Here is a 20541-nt window from a genome sequence, read left to right as displayed (position 1 = left end):
GATAGATGTAGTATTTTACTTTATCACTAATAATACTTAATCTAACACTGATTTTTGGTTCTAGAAGAAATTTTGTATGGAAAAACGAGAAACCAGTTGGTGATGTATCAACTTACTTTACCACCAACAATGCTTAGGCCAAGACTGGTTTTTGGTTCTCTGTGAATTTTCACGAGTCTTTCCGGTCCCCAGTGCTTGGACCAAGCGACGTTGCCGTCGCGATCCCGGTGCGTGACGGTCATGTCTGTTCGGTTCGTGACGAATACCACGCTTGGGAACTGTATGGGTGAAGAAGTTGGGGAACTGCGAGCAGATCCGTCGGACGTGTAACTCCCGGGGTAATCAGCCTCGAGTAGCTCGTCGTCGCTGCATTGAATGGCCTTGCACTCTTGGTAGGTCTGGACCTCGACCTCCTTTCTTGGACTGGTCAAAGGCAGCTGCTGAAGAGCGACGAATTCATCGGCAGAGATTTCACCAGGAAGACATTGGACACTTTTGGATTCCTGGAATTGACTGGGTAAGCCGATGGAGGCTAACCGAAGGTCACCTAAATCCTCCAAGGAGCACTGGACAACTTTATCCTCTCCTTGAGTTTGAGTTTGCACCTCTTTACGAGGACTCTGCTGGAAACTCTCGCACACGTGAAACGGACTCCTCCTGGAGAGTTCTTCAGTGGGACTTCCGGTACTCTGTTCAGGACTGCACTGCGTGCTCTTGTTCTCCTGTTGAGTCTGTGTCTCAGCCTCCCGTTTCTCTCTAGGCGAGAATTGTGTCTCCTTTATGTTCTGCTCGACTACCCTCTGCAATATCTCCGAGGCGGAAGCCTCGACTGGTACCGCCGCTTCCGGTAGATATGACAAATCCGAGAGAAATCCGTCCCGTTGGCTCTCGAGTGTCTGACTCTGGTACTGCAAGGAATGCTCCTTACTGATGGGGACGCCCTCTGTTTCAAGAACCACCGACTCCTCCGATGGCGATCGTCGCGTCTGCCTCTGAAGACCTCGACTCGGACTCTTCCGGCTCTCCGATTTGCTGATCCACTCACTTTAACAAAGAACAACGAGTTTTAGCAACAGCCACTATCCTTTCTTGACCAATGAAAAGATATCCGTTGGATGAAAAGTATACCGTTGCTGCTAAACGACGCTCAATTGCGTGCAATCGCTCTCTTAATTATCGTTATCGTTCCCAATGGCGCCAAATAGCCCACGTGTCTCTTAATCTCTCCTGAAGAGGCGCTCGTGCACACTTCAAAATTGTGCAACTATGGCCGAAAATACGAAAATTCACTGGCGGGAGAAGGATTACCTTTCGAGATTTAATCGATAGACTTGAAACTCTGGATGCACTCGATAAGTTCAGAGAAACGAGTTCGTAGGACGCACGGAATAAGGCGGGATTATGTCGATGCTCGAGAGTGGCTGGAGAAAAATATCCGTGAGTTGGTGAAAAAAAAAAGGAATAGGGAGATATATCATACCGTAGGATGGAGAAATAAAGAAAATTAAAGAATCGTGGAGTTCGGAGTTGGTTTGGTTACGTACCGAGGCAGCCGTTCACTGTCGTTCTCCGTTGATGCCGTGCGTCACTGCAAACTGGCTTAGTCTGATCTAATAAACAACAGTGGCGCTCGCGAGTACTCACGCGCACACACACCGGATATACCGACGGACAAACAGAGCGCGCTGGAGAGAGAGAGAGAGAGAGAGAGAGTGAACTGAAGAAGGACGCAGTATCGGCAGATGCGTCTACGCGATTAATGGAAGGAGAATGCGAACGTGCAACCAGACATTCGCGCAGCTATTAGCGTACCACCACAAATTTCCACCACGTGCTACCGACACCACCACAAACGGCACAAACCGTTTCGAAGCTTCACTCTCCTTTCCCTTCCAAATCCTAAGTCCTAACCTCTCTGTCAGTCTTGACGGCGCTAATACATTTCTGACGATAGGCTCCCCACCACGAATCCCCCCTCTCGCCCCTGCTATATCTCTCTCACGCTCGTAAAGTTTTCTAACCTAACCATCTGTCTTAACCCACCGCGAATATGCATCGACTACATAATCCCGGCAAACGCTAAACAACCGATGGCCTAAATACGGTTATGTCTCGATTCGACGAAGATTGCAACGTAAACTTATGTACGGATATATACAAATGTGTTCTCGAACGAGTACTATATTGAGTATCGTACTGACTGACTGTGCTACGTGACGCGACAATGCCATATTTTTCTTGACTCTAACGTTTCTCTTGATAGATGGGATAGTCGAGTGAACGACGCTTCTCTTATTTACATAGTAATGCTCGACTGCTCGAGTGCTTAAGAGCCTGATGCTAATGTGAACTGATTCTTTTCTACGAATTTTTGTACGAGGAAATTGTCGTTGGCGGGGAAAACCCATTGAGAGAGCAAGCGTAGCGTCTCTCGCATGAATTTTGATGTCCGTGTGGGTTTTAGTTTCCAACGTTGGAGCGGAATTGATGACGATGATGTGCTCGATTGGTGGTGTCTGGAAAGCAATTTGGACTGTGGTTGTCTGGAGTGCTGCTGCTGCAGGCATCTTACGTAAATGCCTGAGACGATAGCTCCTCCATAACTAACCTTACGAACGTGAAAACAGATTTCGCTTGGAATATATTAACGACGCAAATACAGATTCGAGGTTGTTATGCTGAAATGTTAATCAGTCTTTGAAACGCAAATTTCAAGCGATTGAATGGGAGAATAATTTGACGAAAATGGAAAATATTTTGAAGATTGCGTGGTGCAAAAAGACGTCAATTGGCTAAACAGCGAGTAAGGTTATTGAATTTGCAAGAGGAGTTTGAACGAGCTTAATGCGAAGAGGTTGAAATCATAGCAGGATATGTTCTCCTAGTTTGTTTTTACTTTCTTGTAAACAGAATTGTTTGCCATCAATCTGCTAAAAGCACAAGCGAGTAACCATAAAAATAAACAAGTTTTGTTTTGGGTTCCATTTCAATCGCACAACGCTGTTCTTCTAGAATTCAGCCGAATTGTTATTATTATTAGCTTTGGGAAACCATTACGGAACGAAATCTAATGAAGCCTATCAAAAGCGAGCATCCAGACATCGCAGAAAGTTATTGGAAGAATTGGAATTTCTTCCACGAATGGGAATAAAAGATAGCGAAGGATATATTTTTGCTTATTATTATGCAAAACGATTTTTCAAGCCTGGAAAACGCTTTGAATTTCAAATATGGTAAACAGCGAATACTTCTCGCAGATTTTGAGAAGCCATTGAAATCTATCATGGAGTGGCGGAATGGAATTGAGCTATGTTCATAGGGAACAAGAAGAATTTACAGTAGAAAAGTACTTAAAGAAAAAGTTCACCGTACTCGTCTATCGCTTTAATTCGCCCAAGAATTCATTTATCTTCGTGACTATAGAAGATATCATTTTTTGCATAAGACCACTCCGAATGCAAATAGGAAGAAGTTTCACAAAGGCTCTCTCTCCATGTGAAAAATATATATGTCTCATAGCATAATTGAATTTTAAATCCATGCTCCAGGGCGATTTAGGTAATACGCCTTATACAAGGTGTTCAATTAATTCCTGCCAAATGGAACATTTCACATACTAGAATGGATAATTTTTATAAGAACTTTTCTATATTATTTTCATTCTAACTTTTAATTAAAAATTTATTAAGGTTCAAAACTTCGTTAATTGGAAATCCCTATTGGTCAAACTAACTGATAGAACCAATAAGAAATTTTTTGAGTAAGAAATGTTCAATCTTGAAAAACTTTTTAATTAAGGTTTAAGTAAAAAAAAATGGTATAAGAATTTTGTTCTAAAAACGTTTCGCTTTGTATGAATTTATCTGTTTGGCACGAGTCAACAGAACACTCTGTATATAAAAGTTCGTATACTTTCCTCAGTCCAGCTTGAACAACAATTAGCAAAAATTAATCCAAGAACTTTGTAAAGAAGCTCGGCTGTAATATTGTATAATTGAGAAAGCTTGGTTCCTGGAAAACTTTGCCAACTCTCTCTCTCTCTCTCTCTCTCTCTCTCTCTCTCTCTCTCTCTCTCTCTCTCTCTCTCTCTCTCTCCAATTTTCCGCAATGTTTCCCGTCGATCCTTTGATGAGCTTGAAAATTTTCAGTAAGTAATCGGCTTCGGAAGCCGATTTCATTTTACGATCGAACGGAGAACCGTGACGGTGGAAAACTTGGAGATTTTGCGCCTTCTTCTTGTAATCGATATTCTCAGTTGAGAGTTTATCGAGATGTACGATAGAATTAGAAATTGAAATGGGTTACATATTCGGTAAAAGCTAAGAACGGGAACGAATTGATTGAAAACTATTGAAAAGCGTTGCACAAATTTGGCAGCACTTTTTTGCAATTTTCAGCTAACGTAGAGGCTGAATCTAGCACGTCTTCTCCAAGTTCTCGAAGCGTGGAAAAGCTGCTTTAGATTTGGTACCACGAGACGCTTAAGTAGTGCCTCGGATTTCGGGAAGCCATTGAAGCTCTCCCGAAGCAGTGATCGAACAAAAACGCCAAGGAAAGTGATCGAGAAAATCTCTAAATGCAAATAGTGGCAAAATGAAACCGAGGCTCGATATTGAAAAAGTCTCCTTACCCACGTATTAAAAATACGTTAAGGCAGGGCCGAAAAAAACAATTTGACAGAGTGACTGAGAAAAGTTTTCTCATTCTTGGAATATCGAAGCTCGCGGATTTTCCGGAAGCCATCAAAGCTTACTGGAATGAACGATCGACTTCCATGAATAAGCGCAATGCAAAAAAAGTGGGAAAAGAAGCGAATTCCTGAGATATCTACTAGCCCCAGTAGTCCAGGTCAATCATAGCCGCGACCGACTTTCGAGCTTTGCGGTGACCAGCGGCGCAAACACTTTTTCCCCACCACGGGCTCCAGCACCTCGGCATCGTTCCCCCATAACTCCAATTTCCCGATTTATAGCAGCAGTGCGCGAAGGGTGCCAGATGCAGACCCGCCAAGGCAAATCGAGCGGAAAATACAGGGGATTTCGCGACGACCTACATTCTTCGGCAATTATACGTATTTCTTTGGGTTTCTACGGACACATGTGTAATCCAATCCTAATCTATGGAAACGACAAGGCAAACAATATCGTTCGTTGATCGATGTTCGAAGCCCCATGCGATATCCGAGTATCTGAGTCTCTTTCTCTCTCTTTGAGAGGTCACGCAGTTTTATAACTCATTTCTGATAAGATAAAATTTACCTTGAATCGGTAGAATCACTTCGCTGTCTATCAGAAGACTCGTCCAAAACGATCAGTTCCACTTGCTCACGCGTAGCCAGTCTATCGAGTCTGTAAGTGTGACGTTGCGACGTTTTGGACCTAGAACCTTCACTTCCGGTTCTACTCAAAAGTGCTTTCCCCGCTTTATCCGCTAAATCGTCCGTAGCGGTTGGTGACGAGGAGCCCTCCTCCGTCGAATTGGAGACCTTCGAAAGATCCAAAAGAATCTCTGGCTTCAGGTTCCTTTGCGACACCTTTCCGTCACCTTTGACCTCGGCAGGCCCCATCAAAGCATTGTCCGAAGTGGATTTTGCCAACGGGGGTGGTTGCAATCCACTACACTCACCCCCGACGTCAAACGACGTCACTGTCCTCACTGTGGAAACACTGAGCACTTCCGGTGGTTGGTGAACCTCGACCTTGCAAATTGGCATGGAGTCGAGGCTAGCAGCAGCCTCTTCAACGCTGATGATCCTGGCTTTGACCAGTTGAACTTCCGGCAGTGACTGGCTCAAATCTTCGCTAACCTCCTCGAAGAAGATCTCCTCGACGTCTTCCTGTATCCTAACCTCCTTCCTCACGTCGTCCAACAGAGACTCCTTCGACGATTCTCTGGAAACGTTTTTCCTCTTGAGGGACGAAGGACGACTGGTATCATCCAGTAATTCCAAACTGGATCGCTTCGACAGCGTCAGGGATCCTTCCTTCGGCGGGACCGTCGCTTCCTCATCGGGAACCGGAAACGACGAGGGACCAGTCTCGCTAGTTCGTCTTTTGAGACTGCTCTTGCGACTGGAAGCTCGCGAAAATTCGCCAGGGCTCTCCAAACGTTTCCCACGTTTTTCTGGTTCAACCAGCGGTACTTCCGGTGCCACTCGATGCTGCTGCGTGACGTCAGGACGGCTCAAGCCCATATTGTGCTTAATGAGGAACTCGTTGACTCTGTCGATGCACTCCTGTTCCCTGAGACTCTTCCTGCGCTCCCTGGACATACGCAGCTCGGATCTGTCAGTTTCCAGACAAGCCCAAGACTCTCTTCTTCTGGGAGCAGTCCCATCCTCCCGGTAGCTGCGTCTGGATTTGTCCTTCGAGCTGTCCTTTCTCCTCGACCCCCTCCTCCTGCTCTGCTTCTCCGACAAACTATCCGATTTATCCAGCGACCCCTCGTCCCCTTCCGTCGATAATATAGTCTCAGAATCTAAACTCTTATGGCGTTTGAGAGTCTTCTTCTTCCGTCGCTCTCGATGACCGAAAGATTTCTCAACTTCCGGTTCCTCGGTCCCCTTTAATTTCACTTTGGGCGCCGCAGGCTCGACGCTCTTCGAAATCTCATCCCCTCTCCTCACGATCTGCGTACCCAAGTCTGAACTACCGTTGTCTCGCACCACCGGAAGTCGATCTTCCTCCGTCGGGGACTCGAAGGCGTCTTGGCCAACTTCCGGCGACACTTCGGCGATCGACCCTTCGCTCTGCGACATTGCTAGCCTCTTCGCAGGGCTGCAGACGGGCGTTATCGGGGACGCATCTTTCCACTGATCCTCGTCCTCATCCTCCTCCTCCTCCTCCTCTGCTTCCTTCTTATCCAACGACAAATCTGTGATTCCTGTCGAGCACACAAAACACGTATTCTCGTCATAAAGTCCTCCAAAATCCACGAACGAAACGATACAAACCAACTATTTTTCTACTTGCTCCTTTTAAGACCAATTTTTCTAAACGATCCTCGTTTCTCGTAAAACTAGCAGACTTATTAAGCGTTTATGCATTAAAAGTAGCAAATGCTAATTCTTGGCAAAGAAGTATCAACTTCGCAGTATTTGCTTTTATAAGGCAACGTGCAGCAAAATAACCATTAGCATTTACTACTTTTAATGCATACCACTCTCAACATGGTAGATGTGCATAAAAGTAGTAAATGCTAATGGTTCTCTATATGACCTTATAACAGCAAATGCTAATGATACTTCTTCGCAGAGCATTAGCATTTATTACTTTTGATGGATAGAAGCCAGTGTCTGAGAAATAGAAACAAAACTAAGGAGTCGCTACGTCTGACTGTACCTGATCTGGACGAGAGGAAATCCTCAAGGTCAGCTGCACGGTCGGTGGTCTCGCTTTCATTTGGCAGACTGTGGCTTCGCTTGATCATGCAAATCGGCGTGGTCACCCTCTGCCAAGTCCATCCAAGGTCGCGAAGGCAAGACACAAAAGTCACTCGATTAGTCAACGCTCGTGGAGTGAACAAATCGATGACCTGGCGCACGTGACTCTTAGCCTACGAAATTCTATCGTGGAATTATTGACGTTCGGGTCAAAACTCGACCTTCGTACATTTTTCGTCGTTTTTACGGGACGTGGCTTTGGAAAGAAAGGTATAGTATATATTACTATAATTATTATATAAACACGGACGGATGTAACGTGTACAAAGAGTGGCTTGACCCTCTTTGACGTTAGACAAGAAAAGTTTGGATGCAGAGTGGGTGGGTCGACTTGCGAGTAGCACGACTGAAACCATACAGGTGAGCTTTCGTGAAATAAAAACTCGGTAAAGCTCCATGTACGTTTTCACTTTGAACCGTCAGTGATATAATCCGAAATTTTCCCTACACCGACCAAAACAACTTTCGTACACCCTTCTCAAACGTCAGCTCGATTAACTGTACGTTAATTATTCACGTTTAATCAGCACAGGGATACCGGAAGTTGTTGCATCGCACAGCCAAAACTGGATTGCTCGAATCCTCGCGCGAGAATCGTTCGGTCGACGTTCCCCACTTCTCCGCCTCACACTTCACAAGATTTCGAAACACACTGCCAGTGGATCCTGCCTGCCTGCTTCAAGCATCGACAAAGCGGACAAAATGTGATAAACAATTGCAGAAATTTTAACGGAACAACCAAAACTGAGTATGTCAGAGAGAAAAACTTACCTTATTTTGTATGCCACCTCCTGCTCATCCACTCGATTAACCTTCGCATACTTACGTCATTTAGCCCCGAGGTTTTTCTTCCACGCGAGAAATGTTCAGTTCCTTCGTCGGAATAGACAAAGCAATCTCCACAGACTTATAATGCAATTTGCAATGAAAAATGTGCCAGAAATATTTGTAAGAAAACTCTAGAATTATTGTAACCTCGTTTCTACAACGAACACGATGAATCATTTGCTAAATTCGCAAGGAGTTTGAAGAGAGGAGGGGATGAGAATGTGGGATTCGCAGAAGCTGAATCGATCGTTCGTCGCCGAATTCGATGTTAATTCTATGGAATCTTCATTATTATTATTATCAAAGTAGGCACACAAAGAGGACGTTGTACTTTTGGTTCTCGTTTATTTTTATATTACTATTATTATTAATTTTAATTAATATCAGAATTAGTGATAGTACTATTGTTATTTTCAATAATTAGTATTAATATTTTGGTCGTTAATTGTGGTAAACTGATATAACTCGCTTCGGAAATGATCCGCCTCTGGCGCTTACGCGTCGTTCTGAAAAATGAAAAGAAATTTCAGAGTTAGAGGAGCCTGCGAGCCGATCGTGATTCTGTTATTTTTTTTAAATAATACGTAGGGCTTGTGGTGTCACGCTTATTACCATATGTATTCCACTCGGCATTCTCTATACTCTAAACAAAGCAGTGCTTGCGGTGTACCGCTGCAAGAGCGAGCATTCTACAGCTAGAACCATGTTCACTGTATTTGTATGTATATATATATTTATGCATGCTGTGTACGCGCGTGTGTGTGCATATGCGTGCGGTTAGAAGGAAACAAAATTCGAGCGAGGAATTTCAGGAAAATCGTGCTGTGTTTTGGTCGATTTGTATCAAGCGGCCAATAACAACAAACATACGTGTCCTCCTTCCAACCTGACTGAAAGCTTCGAGCAAAACAAGCGTTCGTTTGCCTCTGCCTGAATTCTGGGCTGAGACGCGATTGAGCTGCACTACTGCTACGAATGAAACGAGGGAATTTCTCAACGACAGTGCAGCCAAAATCGATTCGGGACCACTGCTACGCCGTTTCTCAAAGTCAATGTACTCAATATACCCCACTAAGCTCTGCTTTGAACAGCAGCTGACGTCATTTTCATTTATTCAGCTTGACAAACAGCACCACGTTTTCTACACCGTTTCGTTAATCGATAGAGTTCGTTTACCTATACTACTTCCTGTACCATTGTATTAAGAAACAAAACACCTCTCTCTCCCCCTCAAACGCCAAATTCGTTCTATTTAGTTTGTTTATAACTATAAACATAAATCTTAGCTCGATAAATAATATATTACGAGTAATGTATTAGCTAACTGTAATTTTCTATTAAAAATACAATTGTTACCAAAATTTTTGTTATATTGCATTAATATTCTGAACTACGAAATGATAATTGACAAAATGATTATAATTTAATGTTAATTGTACTTTTACTGAGAATTTTTACTGGCAAGATTGTTTAAATTATTTTCCTTTATTGCATATAATTAGAGTGTGAAGTTAAATATCCATAGCTTGCATTGGTTCGCTCTTTGATTGAATTTTAGCAGATATATGTAGTTATAATTAATTTAATTACTTTAATTACATGCGTGATGAGCACTAGTGTATAGTGACAGTGAGGGGGTAGGGTGTGCATCGTGAGTGTACTTTATTTATAATTTCGTGCAAAGCTTGAAATTCGTCGAAATGGAACTTTGCACGTACACTTTGTGAAATTGATTCCTAGGCACTTCATCTATAGTGTACTATAGGAAATTGGCAGAGAAAATACGGAGTGAAGTTAGCTGAAGTGCCCATGAATCAATTTGGCACAGTGTAAGTGCGAGAACGTGTGATTAAAAGCTGTGCAAGAAAATATAACACGAATGGTGTAAGAAAATCAGAGTACCAATATGCATGTGTATGTAAAAAGGTTTTAAAGAGGCCTGTATCGGGCGAGCTTTCTCGAAAATGTCGTGTAAAGCTTAAAATTCGTCGAGATAGTGCTTTACACGTATGTGTGCTTGGGTGATTAAAAGCTCGAAGAGTAAAAAGCCGCGCAAGAAAATGCAAAACGAATGAAAAGTTAGTAATGACAGAGTGGTGGGGATGAAGAAGAGGAGAGGGGATGAATCGGTTGATATGATAAATGTTTTAAGAATCAGTACAAGAAGGCAATTTTAATATCGGGAGAAATAGCAATAACAATAACAAAAACAATCACAATAACAATGATGATAATCGTGACTCGCGCGTGCCTTCGAGACTTGGCGTTTTAAATGAGAAAAAGAGGGTTCCTTTTTCCTTATTTTCTTTTTTTTGATTTATCCAAGCGGTGAAGAAGAGAAAGCCTGGAGAATCGATTATTACGTAATTGCGTTTTGCGAGGAACGGATAAAAGGGTTTACCGGGAAAGCCAGGTGTCCAGTTGCGGTTACCCGAGCTAAAACTCATCCGTTTCTCGTTCTTTTCCCGAGTATCGGGGTCAGAGTTCAGGTATACTATAAACGTAGCATGATAAGAGAAGGAACGTATACGATCGATCCCACGAGCCTCTTGATAATAGTGAAGAAAGGTGCCAGTGAGTAGTACACAATAGCGGACTAGTAGTAGAGCTCTATAAAAAGGTGAACAAAATTTGACAATACTGTGTGATATCGAGTTAACTTATTATAGAGTCGAGCAGTAGGAAAGGTTGCTAATTAAATGTTAACGTTCCACATATTGATTTTACTTGCCTCACTTTCGGTCTCTTTTTACTTCGATTCTATCAATACCACCCCCCCCCCCCCCTATACTAAAACTGTAATACACTCTCAATTTCACACTTTCCATTCAAGGAAAACTACCAGTGGAGGAATTATGGGATCAGATATCACGTTGAAAGGCAGTCTTGTGTTATTTATTTATTTTTGGAAAATTCTCTCATTTACCCTCCTCATTCACACTTACTTTCATTCAACCTGTTCTTTAGTCATATATATATATATATATATATATATATATATATATGTATATGACACTTCTTCCGTGCAATGCAATAATTTTTCTCGAACGTATCACACGCTGGATAACTTCCCTTTTCGACCAAGAGAAGCGACCAGGCGTATAAACGTGCATGTGTGTTTTGTGAGTTTGGAGAGCATGTGAACTTGCTGTCGCAATGCAATGAAATGGTACACGTATAGAAACTGTTTTTTCAGCTACTCTACCAGGCAACTTTCATTCACTATTACAATCGTTTTGGTCTGTACTTACTTAGTCGTTGGTCGAGATAAACCTCGCATTCTCTCTGTTTTCGCTTTGTACTCCCGTTTCTACTCTCGTGTCCCTTCCTGTTCTATTACTATAGCTCGCGTGTGCCACGAAAACAATAAATTATCGAGAGGGAACGTCGACCCGAGGATTTTTATTTCACGTTAATTGCTATTTTTTCCTCATGAATTTTTTTAACGAGCCTTACCACCTCTAGCTTATCTAACCAAGTAACAATAACTTTTCGACGAATTATTTTGGATTTTTCTATCATTTCTTTCGTATCTAGTTTAATAATTTTTTTTTTATTGTTTATATAATTATATACACATATATATCATATGTATATACACTGCTCTGCATGGAATACTCGAACGAGCACCAATTTCGCGCGTCGAATATCTTCGGAGTCTTAAAATAAGCCAGTGCAACGAGAATCAGCTTTTCGAGCTGTTAAACTCTGCTTTTAAACTCATCGAATTTCAAGCCTCCTGACCAATCGATTGATTTAACTCTGGAAGGCTGGCGTAAAAATGACGGCTATTTTTGGAACGATTGGTTTCCTCCAGGGTGCTTAGCATTGAATATTATTATGGCTTGTCCAACTCTCAACCAAACTTTTTGCCTGAGATATAATTTTAAAGGTCCTGTTCGCACAGTTGGTTTGGGACAGGGTGAGCACCAGGAATCACAAAAGTGGATCTGTCCATTATGTAGATCACCTTTACTTGCCACGGCAAGTACGTAAGCTTTGAGGGAAAATCCCTTTAATAGGATAAAACGAAATCCTCTCATGGTAGGAGAGCTGGAGTGGGGGCGGTTGGCAGTGAATTATCTTGTACGTGTATAACTTTGAAAGATGAACAGAATTAGATTTACGTTTCCTGATATGCTCAACGCTTTCTTTCCAAATTATTATTATTATCATTATTATAGGTGGAGCAACTCCGTGCTGATTATGGTATGTACATGTGTCCTTGACCCTGACTCGTTGGCAAGAAAAAAAATCTGTGAGCGATAGACAGAACAAAAGCGTATAAATGATAAGAGACAAAATAAACATTAGGTGCGTGCGTTAATTGGAATATATAGTAGTTGGGATGGAGGCAAGGAGGAGTGGATATAAATGAATGAACGAAACAAAATAAACGTGTACGGCACCCTATTTATTCACTGGCAGTACACAGCCCTTTAAAATAATCTTGATCGCGTTTACCTTACTTAAAAAAAGTCACTAGATAATTCAAGCACTACAGAGGTAAAAAATTGAGCGTTTCGCACGATTATGCCGTAATCACGAGAGAAATAAAAAAACAATAATGTGACGTGGAGATAGGACTTATGATATACCTAAGGCATATGATGAGGTTTACAAATTAAAAGCTAAAAGTAAGCTATGCCAATGAGAGCGATACGAATTTAAATCTAACTTGTGGTGTATGTATATATATATATATATATTCTGTAGGAGAAAAGTCACGTAGTCAAAGGATAAACGATTCGTAATCGTACGTCACCCGTCTCGAAGACACGCGAGTCGCAATAATTGACCTTAAGAGGCAATAAACCGTTCGAGTCGAGTAATAGGGAGTTGATAGGTTCAAGCGGAATGGAACTGGTCTCTGCAACCGAGCCACTTAAAAGCTTTCAGATTTAACGAGGCTATGCTGGTGTTTCAAGCCCTCGATCAAATCCATGTGATGCGGTGGCTCGATCACGTTGACCTTTCGTTCCCTAAAATATTCCCGCCTCTGTTTGTGACTGTCCGTGATCGAGCCCGTGCTCGTCTCATTATTGCAATAATTCCTCGTCTCGTTTTGATCCTCATCCTCCTGATCGCTCACCTGGACAATGCTATCTGGTATAGGCAGTGGCTTGGCCACTCCGATGCGCACGGTCCCCTTCGGGGCACCTTTCAACGCCTGCACTGCCATATCGAGGGAGGCGTTCTCCAGAGCAATGTCATTCACAAACAAAAGACGGTCGCCGGGTATCAATTGCCCGTCGACCTGAGCCACTCCACCAGGTACAAGCGATCGTATGACTATCACAGTTTCATTGGGGTTCATTGGATCCTGATAAAGAAACAACAGTTATTTTTAATCTTTCGTGTTCTCCAGTAAAGATATACGTAACTATTGGTTTATTACAAATTATATTCTTCAGGTTCGTTTGATTACCTGATAATCCAAAATGGAGAACCCAAGGCCCCTCTCACCCTTAACCAGTTCGATAATCTGAGGTTCGGAGCTCCACATTGCAAGACCCGTTAATGGCTCCAAGGATCGTGATTTCATTTTATTCAAACTTGCATCCGTTACTGTAGCTGTTGTCGTTGTGGACGCCAAGGAACCATCGGATTTGGCCTTCACCAAACGATCAGTTGTTGGTAACAAATTTTGCAACGATCCTCCAAGGATGCTCTGTGAATCACAGATTCGTCGTAAGATTGGAGAACGTTTATGGTGGGAAAAGATGAGTAGTTGTCATATTGCTTACTCTAGTTTGAAACGCAGCTTGATGCTGAGCAGTATCAATAGGACAGAGTGGATCTTGAGATGCGATGTTCCGTCCACAAATCATTCGAACGTGTATGGGTAATTCTTTGAGTACACTAACTACTTCCATATGATTTATGCCTAGCAGTCGGTAACAATTTACCTAATAAACAATGATAGATTTAATTTATAATACTATTACAAAAATTATTTATCTATTTTAAGTAATTCTATCATTATCATTCTGTAGATCACCTCGAGCAATTCATCTCCTGAACGCAGCGTGCCATTTTGTCCAACTGGTCCTTCAGGAAGAATAGATCGAATGTAATGATGAGGCCTTACTTCCTGACCATTTTCAACATCAACGGTACCTTCCAAACTGATACCAAGTCCACTACCTTCCGCGTATTTCTTCAGTTGAGCAACCTTTGAACAAAATTAATAATTAAATCAAAGATAAAAGCAAAAAAACACGAATCAGTGCAAAGCCTCAATTTAATAAAATCCTTTCAGAAATATTTACCACTATCTCAGTCTCTGGTCCAACAATTTTCTGCCACTTATTTTTAATTGCAGCTCGAACTTGAGGCGTCAGCTCGCTCGATGGATCGCACAGCAGAGCCTCGACATTGGCGTCTTCAAGATGGTCAATTTTCTTATCTCGGTCAGCTTCTTGTAGAACAGCGCTGTCTACAGTCGTGTGGGATTCGCCTTCTGGTTCTATTTCAGTGGTCGTTTCTCCATCCTGTGATAAATTAAAGCATCAAGCCTTCTTCTTTGACAACGCTCTTTGAGAAGACTAGAATGGTCAGGATCCTTACCGCACTGATTGGGAAGCTTGGTAGGCTCGTGATAGACGGGGAGCTCGGCTGAGGTAGTCGTAGTTCGCTAGCAGCAATCGCCTGCTGCAATTGTTCGAATTTTGGTCCCCTAAGGTATCTCTCCAGACAAAGAACCACCGTCTGTCCCGTGCTTCTCAATACTTCAACAGCTTCATGATTAGAATAACCTTGAAGAGAGTGTCCATCAACCTCCACTATTCTATCATTGATTTGGATCTTGTTGCTCAAATCTGCTGCACTGCCTTCGCTTATGCTTTTAACAAAAATCCCAGAAAGCTCCTCTGTAAAGTAACAAATCAAGTTATAGCTTCCTGCTTGAATCTCTGAACTCTCAACAGTTTATTTACCTTTCTCACAAACGTATCCAGCAATAGTGATTCCAAGGCCGTAAATATCCTTCTTGAGCTCAACGGTGAAGCGTTCCATTTCTGGCAGTGAATTAATATCGATGGGCTCAGTCATCGTCAAGACTGGTAGTTCAGCTGGAAGCTGGATGGGGAGTGGGATAGTTGTTGGTGCAGCTGGCACAGCTCCAATTGGCATAGGATTTCGCACCACGTCCACGATGAGACTGGGCCTTGCCTATAAAAGACAGAAGCCACGAATTTATAGCTGCAAGTTGTTGCGCAAAAAGAAACATTGCCAATGGAGATACGGATTTCCTGTCGCTTGAATAATAGCAGTGGTACTACTAGTAGTAAGAAAAGTAGTAGGATCCGCCAGTAGTACTAGTCAAGGTAGAAAGAGACACACTCGAATGGTTTCGATGAAAGACATAAATCGTCCTATATCCTTTTTATTGGGAGTTCTCCTCGGCTGCACATTTACACTTACATGAATATCAGTATCAGCCTCTTGCGCGTATTTGTAATCATGGTCGTAGCTGCTGTCGGCTGGACGAGTATAGGACTCGGAGATGCTTTGCTCCAGGTATCTGTCGAGCTCTTCAGGGTCCCACAGGATCTTCGTAGGGACGATTGGTGCGTGACTCTGGAGGGCCTGATGATAAATTATATTCGGTTATACAGAAAATCAAGGATCGCTTATAAAACAAAATAATTTTTAAAAAAATATATATATATAAATACCTGAAAATCCGGCGAGGTAGGCTCGACCGGTCGTGCAACGACCAACCGCACGTGCGTTCCAGACTGTCGCAGAACCGAAGCAACCATTTCGCTCCCCATTCCACGCAGGTTGACATCACCGATTTGCAATATGTGATCCCCGCTTTGGAGCCGATTATCCTACAAAGAGTTTCATTCCACGATCATCCAAATAACAAACATTTGCCTCAGGGATTCGCAGGTTCACCGCAATCCCTATTGTTTCATCGTGCCAATAGGTGCTCGCTTTATCAGCGATAACGACACTCACTCGATCGGCCACACCTCCGGGTAATATCGTCCTGACGACGACACCTGTGCTGCGTCCACCGATGATCCCAAATCCAAGACCAGTTCCATCGTTGATCAAGTTTATCACTTCGACTTGTGCCCACTCTGTATTCAACTATGTAAATAAGAGAATTTAATTAATATGAATGAATAAATATGACAATTGTAAAATGGCGATGAAAAAATGACTTGATTCTAATTAAGCATTCCTTGAATAGTCTCAATGATATATTATTAACTTGTCATTAATTAACTTTAATTACAGTGGATTAAATTTTATTTGTATTAATTAATTTTTTGTCAAATCAATAATTTATTTAAAAACAATAAGTTAGTTCATTGAAATCAAGTCATTTTTTTACCTGTTTATATTATATATATATATATATATATATATATATTTTTGTTAAAGGAAAGTTTTACCACCATGTCAGAGCTACTCTTGGAGGCGTCGCTGACGGCGGAAGGGCTTCTCTCGATGACGGGGCCTCCAGGAAGCGGTGTAACGGTTGGTGTAGGGGTTTGTGTAGGTGTTGGGACGACCGGTGGCTGACCAGGCTTGTTCGTTGGAGTGACCACTGACGAAACCGAGTGTTCCTTATCACTGGAACTGGTCTGAGTAGTCGTTGAGCCTCCTGCACCTGCGACACCACCTGCGGATGCCGCTGCTCCTGCGACCGGTGTCGGTATAGAACCTCCGGACAATTCATCCGTCGGCAAAGAGCTCCCAACGTCTAAAATTCGATTAACACACACACATATATATGTATATGGATTACAAGAAGAAGGCTTTTTAAACGAACAATTAAGTTACTGGCAAAAATTTCTCAAAGTCTAAATTCGATAAATCCACACACGTTTCACAAGAAGAAGGCCTTTTAAATGGATAATTAAGCCTTTTAAAAAAATTTCCAACGTCGAAATTCAATAAAGACACACGCGTGTTACAAGAAGAAGGCCTTGCATGGAGAAAATGATGGATAATTTTAATGACAAGGCCAGATTGGTCCATTTTTCTTACGGTTGCTACTGGTTAACGAAGTTTCGGTAGAAATTAAATTTTTTCCTTCTAGCTGTGCTAGGAACTCAATTACCTTGGGCGCTTCTCGCTACTACTAGCTCAACCAGACCACGGGCCTTCTGAAGAATGGAGATCGCCTGCTCATGGGAGATATTGGAGTCTAGCGGCTGGCCATCGATCGCCAATATCTGGTCTCCTTCTACCAGCCGACCGTCGCTGTAACATAGATAAAGGACACCTTGAATTAGAAAAACAATCATTTTTATAATCCATATAAATACATGTATCATACATTAATAAAGATAATCCTATAAGTTTTTATTTAAACAATTTATATATGTATATGATAAAGATCAATTTAAATTCATACAGTCTGTCAGCAAACAATCATATTTAAGGATTTTCTTACTTCGCTATAGAATTGAATTTGCAATTGGCATCAGAAAGGGATGTTGGAAAAGTCTTTGGTTATACCACTGTTATGCTACTGGAAGCACTCGACGCGCTTTTCTTGTGAAAAGGTCTCGTCAACTCGTTGCTGAATTGCCTGGGGAGGGCGAAGGCGATGAGTATCCGTGCTTTCTTACTCCGTCGTGCTTTGTAAATTATGAATGCAAGGAATATTGCGAGAGCGTTATACGCGCGCCCCACCACCTTGCAGATTACTTTCGCTCTTTCAGAGCTGCAGCTTTGCAAAGGAAAACTAAATGGACCGGAAAAGCCTGCAGAGGTAGCTGTACCCCGGAAAAAGGCGACTATATAGTTAACCAAGCAGCCAGCGAGTAGAATAGGCACGAGAATCGACGATAATAAGAATCGAAGTAGTAAGCCCAGCCATTGGTCAGCCAGAACGCGTTTTGCCGGGTTTATTCAACGATACTCCACTGACTCGCCTTGCCAAGGGGAACTAAACAAATTTCACGTTTGCCTCGGTCCCTTCTGGAAAATTACATTTTACCTCTATTATTTAAACAACCACTCCCCACGACAATTTCAACAATAAAAAGACTCTGCGAGGGAAAAGCTAACCTAGTTCAAATTTATTTATCCTAAAGAGCTTGAAACAAGCGGTGCAAAACTTCTTACGCCACAGGGCATTTTTTGCTCTTCCAGTTCATTGGATTTCCTGTAAGATTCCAATTCTGCAATGAACTAAAATCATTTCAGACAACGTGTTTTTCGTGGATTCTTTTCTCTTTCGTATTTACGTGCTGTCTCTCTCTCTCTCTCTCTCTCTCTATACATATATATATATATATATATATATATAACGTTTACAGGTTTTGGCAAACGGACTATTCTAGATATTCCAATGTTATGTACGTTTTGAAAATATTGCGTTCCCTCGATACATTCTGCAGCTTCGTACGACAGGATGCTCTCAATGTACTTGAATGAAAAATGCAGGAAAAATGTCTATGCAAAATAGAGTGACATACAAATATGGACACCCAGACTTCCGGCAAAACCAACTACTATATATATGTATTGATTTGATATTCCCAGAGAGACGAGTGATAAGATATGATATAACGTATACCAAAGTCCCAAGATTCTTCGTTTTCTGTCCTCCTTTATTTTCCTCCCTCAACTATCTATCTATCTATCTATATATATATGTATACGTTACTCAAGATTCTCCTCGCCAAACTTCCATTCAACGATGCTCCAAACTTCTCAGCTACGAATTCTATCGTGATTAAACGCTGCGTCACGATTGTCGATGAGAAAACCTCTCGAGAAAACTGTGACTTACGTGATGAAAGCACAAAAATCTTCAGAGTCACAGATACTTCTTCTTCTTCTTTTTGTCTTTATGCGATAAATTCGTATACCCATTTATATCACACGTTGAGAAATTTATGGTATCGGTATTTTGTTTCTTTGTACAAAATTCTGGACAATTTTTTAAATTTTACTCAAGTCAAAATTTAATATTAACCAGGATTGTATTTTTTCTAGTTAAATAAAAGATGAGAATTGTCGATAAAAAAACCCCTGAAGAAAATTCAGACTTGCGTGATAACAGCACAAAAATCTCAGAGTCATAATTCCTTTTTCTTTCTCTCACGCCATACGGTAAATTCGCAAACCCACGTATATATATAAAACGTTGAAAGATCAATGATACAAGTATGTAATTTCATATAAAAAAATAAATCAAAAATTCTGGGCCATTGTTTTAATTTCACTCAAAAAACCAGCATTGAATATTAACGAGGATTGTGTATTTTTGGTAGTTAAATAAATGATGAAGGGAGAAGCTGAGATGAAATTAGTGGGGCTCGAAAAGCGAAAATCAGAAAAGTTTCAGAGAGAGTATTATTGGATCAATATTGAAGTGATGTTTCATTGGAAAAAGCATAAGTTGTTCTTAGAGGAATGAGGTATTTCTGTCGATCCATCAAGACACGTTTAAAATTATACAGGTCATTTTGGATTGATCGTATCTGAACGCGTTAATATTTCACTACTTCCATTCGTTATCAATACGACATGATAATTATCATGGTATTTACGAGTTTCCATCCAGAAAATTTTAAAAATTTACAACTCTGGTGAAAAATAGAACATTGTTTTCCTCTAATAATGCCATACTACTCTGATAAATTAAAACATTTTAACAAACATAACCATAAAACTGCTAGAAAAAAACATTCGAAGTAGTACAACTCACTTATTTCGCAGACATGACTAAATTTAAGACTTTTATAGTATAAAAAATAGCCAAGACATTCTAATTTATGGGAACAAAACGAAAATATAAAAAATGTTTATAATAAATTTTATTCAAACTCAGCAGCAATGCTGGAAGCAAGAAAGAATCTACGGTTTTCTCTGAAAACTTGATTTACGTCTTGGCTTCGGTGAGGTAAAATAAGAGGAGAGATAAATCGTACATCAGGTAATAAATAAAGAGCAGGTATAAAGGACCAAAGATATCATCACCAAACGATTGATTTTCCAGCTTCGCGAAACATTTTAAATAAAAGTACAGAGAATTTAGAAAATAATCTCCTTAATAATTCCAACCCCTGCAATATTTCCCCAGCGCATCCGTCTTCGCGTTACTTTTTCTGTTTCTATTGCGATGGACGCTCGATATTTTCTGCCGGCTAACATTCAGCCTCGTTTACTTTGTTTTATCCGGCACCGCGTGTGCTCAATTTTCAACACGTTGAGAAACAGTCTTTTTGTTTTTTAAATCACCAACCTGGCGTTTCCGCATTTTGACGACTCCAACTGCGTCAACTATGCTGAAC

The 20541-nt window shown here is 41.4% G+C and overlaps 1 protein-coding gene across 1 annotated transcript in view; it reads right to left on the bottom strand.

Annotated features, from left to right (window-relative positions):
* LOC136774476 (multiple PDZ domain protein-like) overlaps nt 1-20541 on the bottom strand; it is a 45202-nt gene that overhangs the window by 6955 nt on the left and 17706 nt on the right. The window contains exons 6-20 of the mRNA XM_066728791.1: nt 17352-17494; nt 16681-16991; nt 16238-16372; nt 15949-16107; nt 15695-15859; nt 15208-15442; nt 14840-15141; nt 14542-14763; nt 14271-14444; nt 14017-14178; nt 13698-13940; nt 13362-13592; nt 7341-7449; nt 5259-6882; nt 117-1044 (exon numbers count right to left, since the gene is read on the bottom strand). Coding sequence (XP_066584888.1) covers nt 117-1044; nt 5259-6882; nt 7341-7449; nt 13362-13592; nt 13698-13940; nt 14017-14178; nt 14271-14444; nt 14542-14763; nt 14840-15141; nt 15208-15442; nt 15695-15859; nt 15949-16107; nt 16238-16372; nt 16681-16991; nt 17352-17494 — 5143 coding nt within the window. The remainder of the gene's footprint in view (nt 1-116; nt 1045-5258; nt 6883-7340; nt 7450-13361; nt 13593-13697; nt 13941-14016; nt 14179-14270; nt 14445-14541; nt 14764-14839; nt 15142-15207; nt 15443-15694; nt 15860-15948; nt 16108-16237; nt 16373-16680; nt 16992-17351; nt 17495-20541) is intronic.

This window comes from Prorops nasuta, unplaced genomic scaffold, assembly GCF_024137725.1.
Source record: "Prorops nasuta isolate Cenicafe-Biocafe unplaced genomic scaffold, Cenicafe_Pnas_1.2 PNAS00006, whole genome shotgun sequence".
Taxonomy (NCBI): Eukaryota; Metazoa; Arthropoda; class Insecta; order Hymenoptera; family Bethylidae; genus Prorops; species Prorops nasuta.
This window is presented reverse-complemented; position numbering and strand designations above follow the sequence as displayed.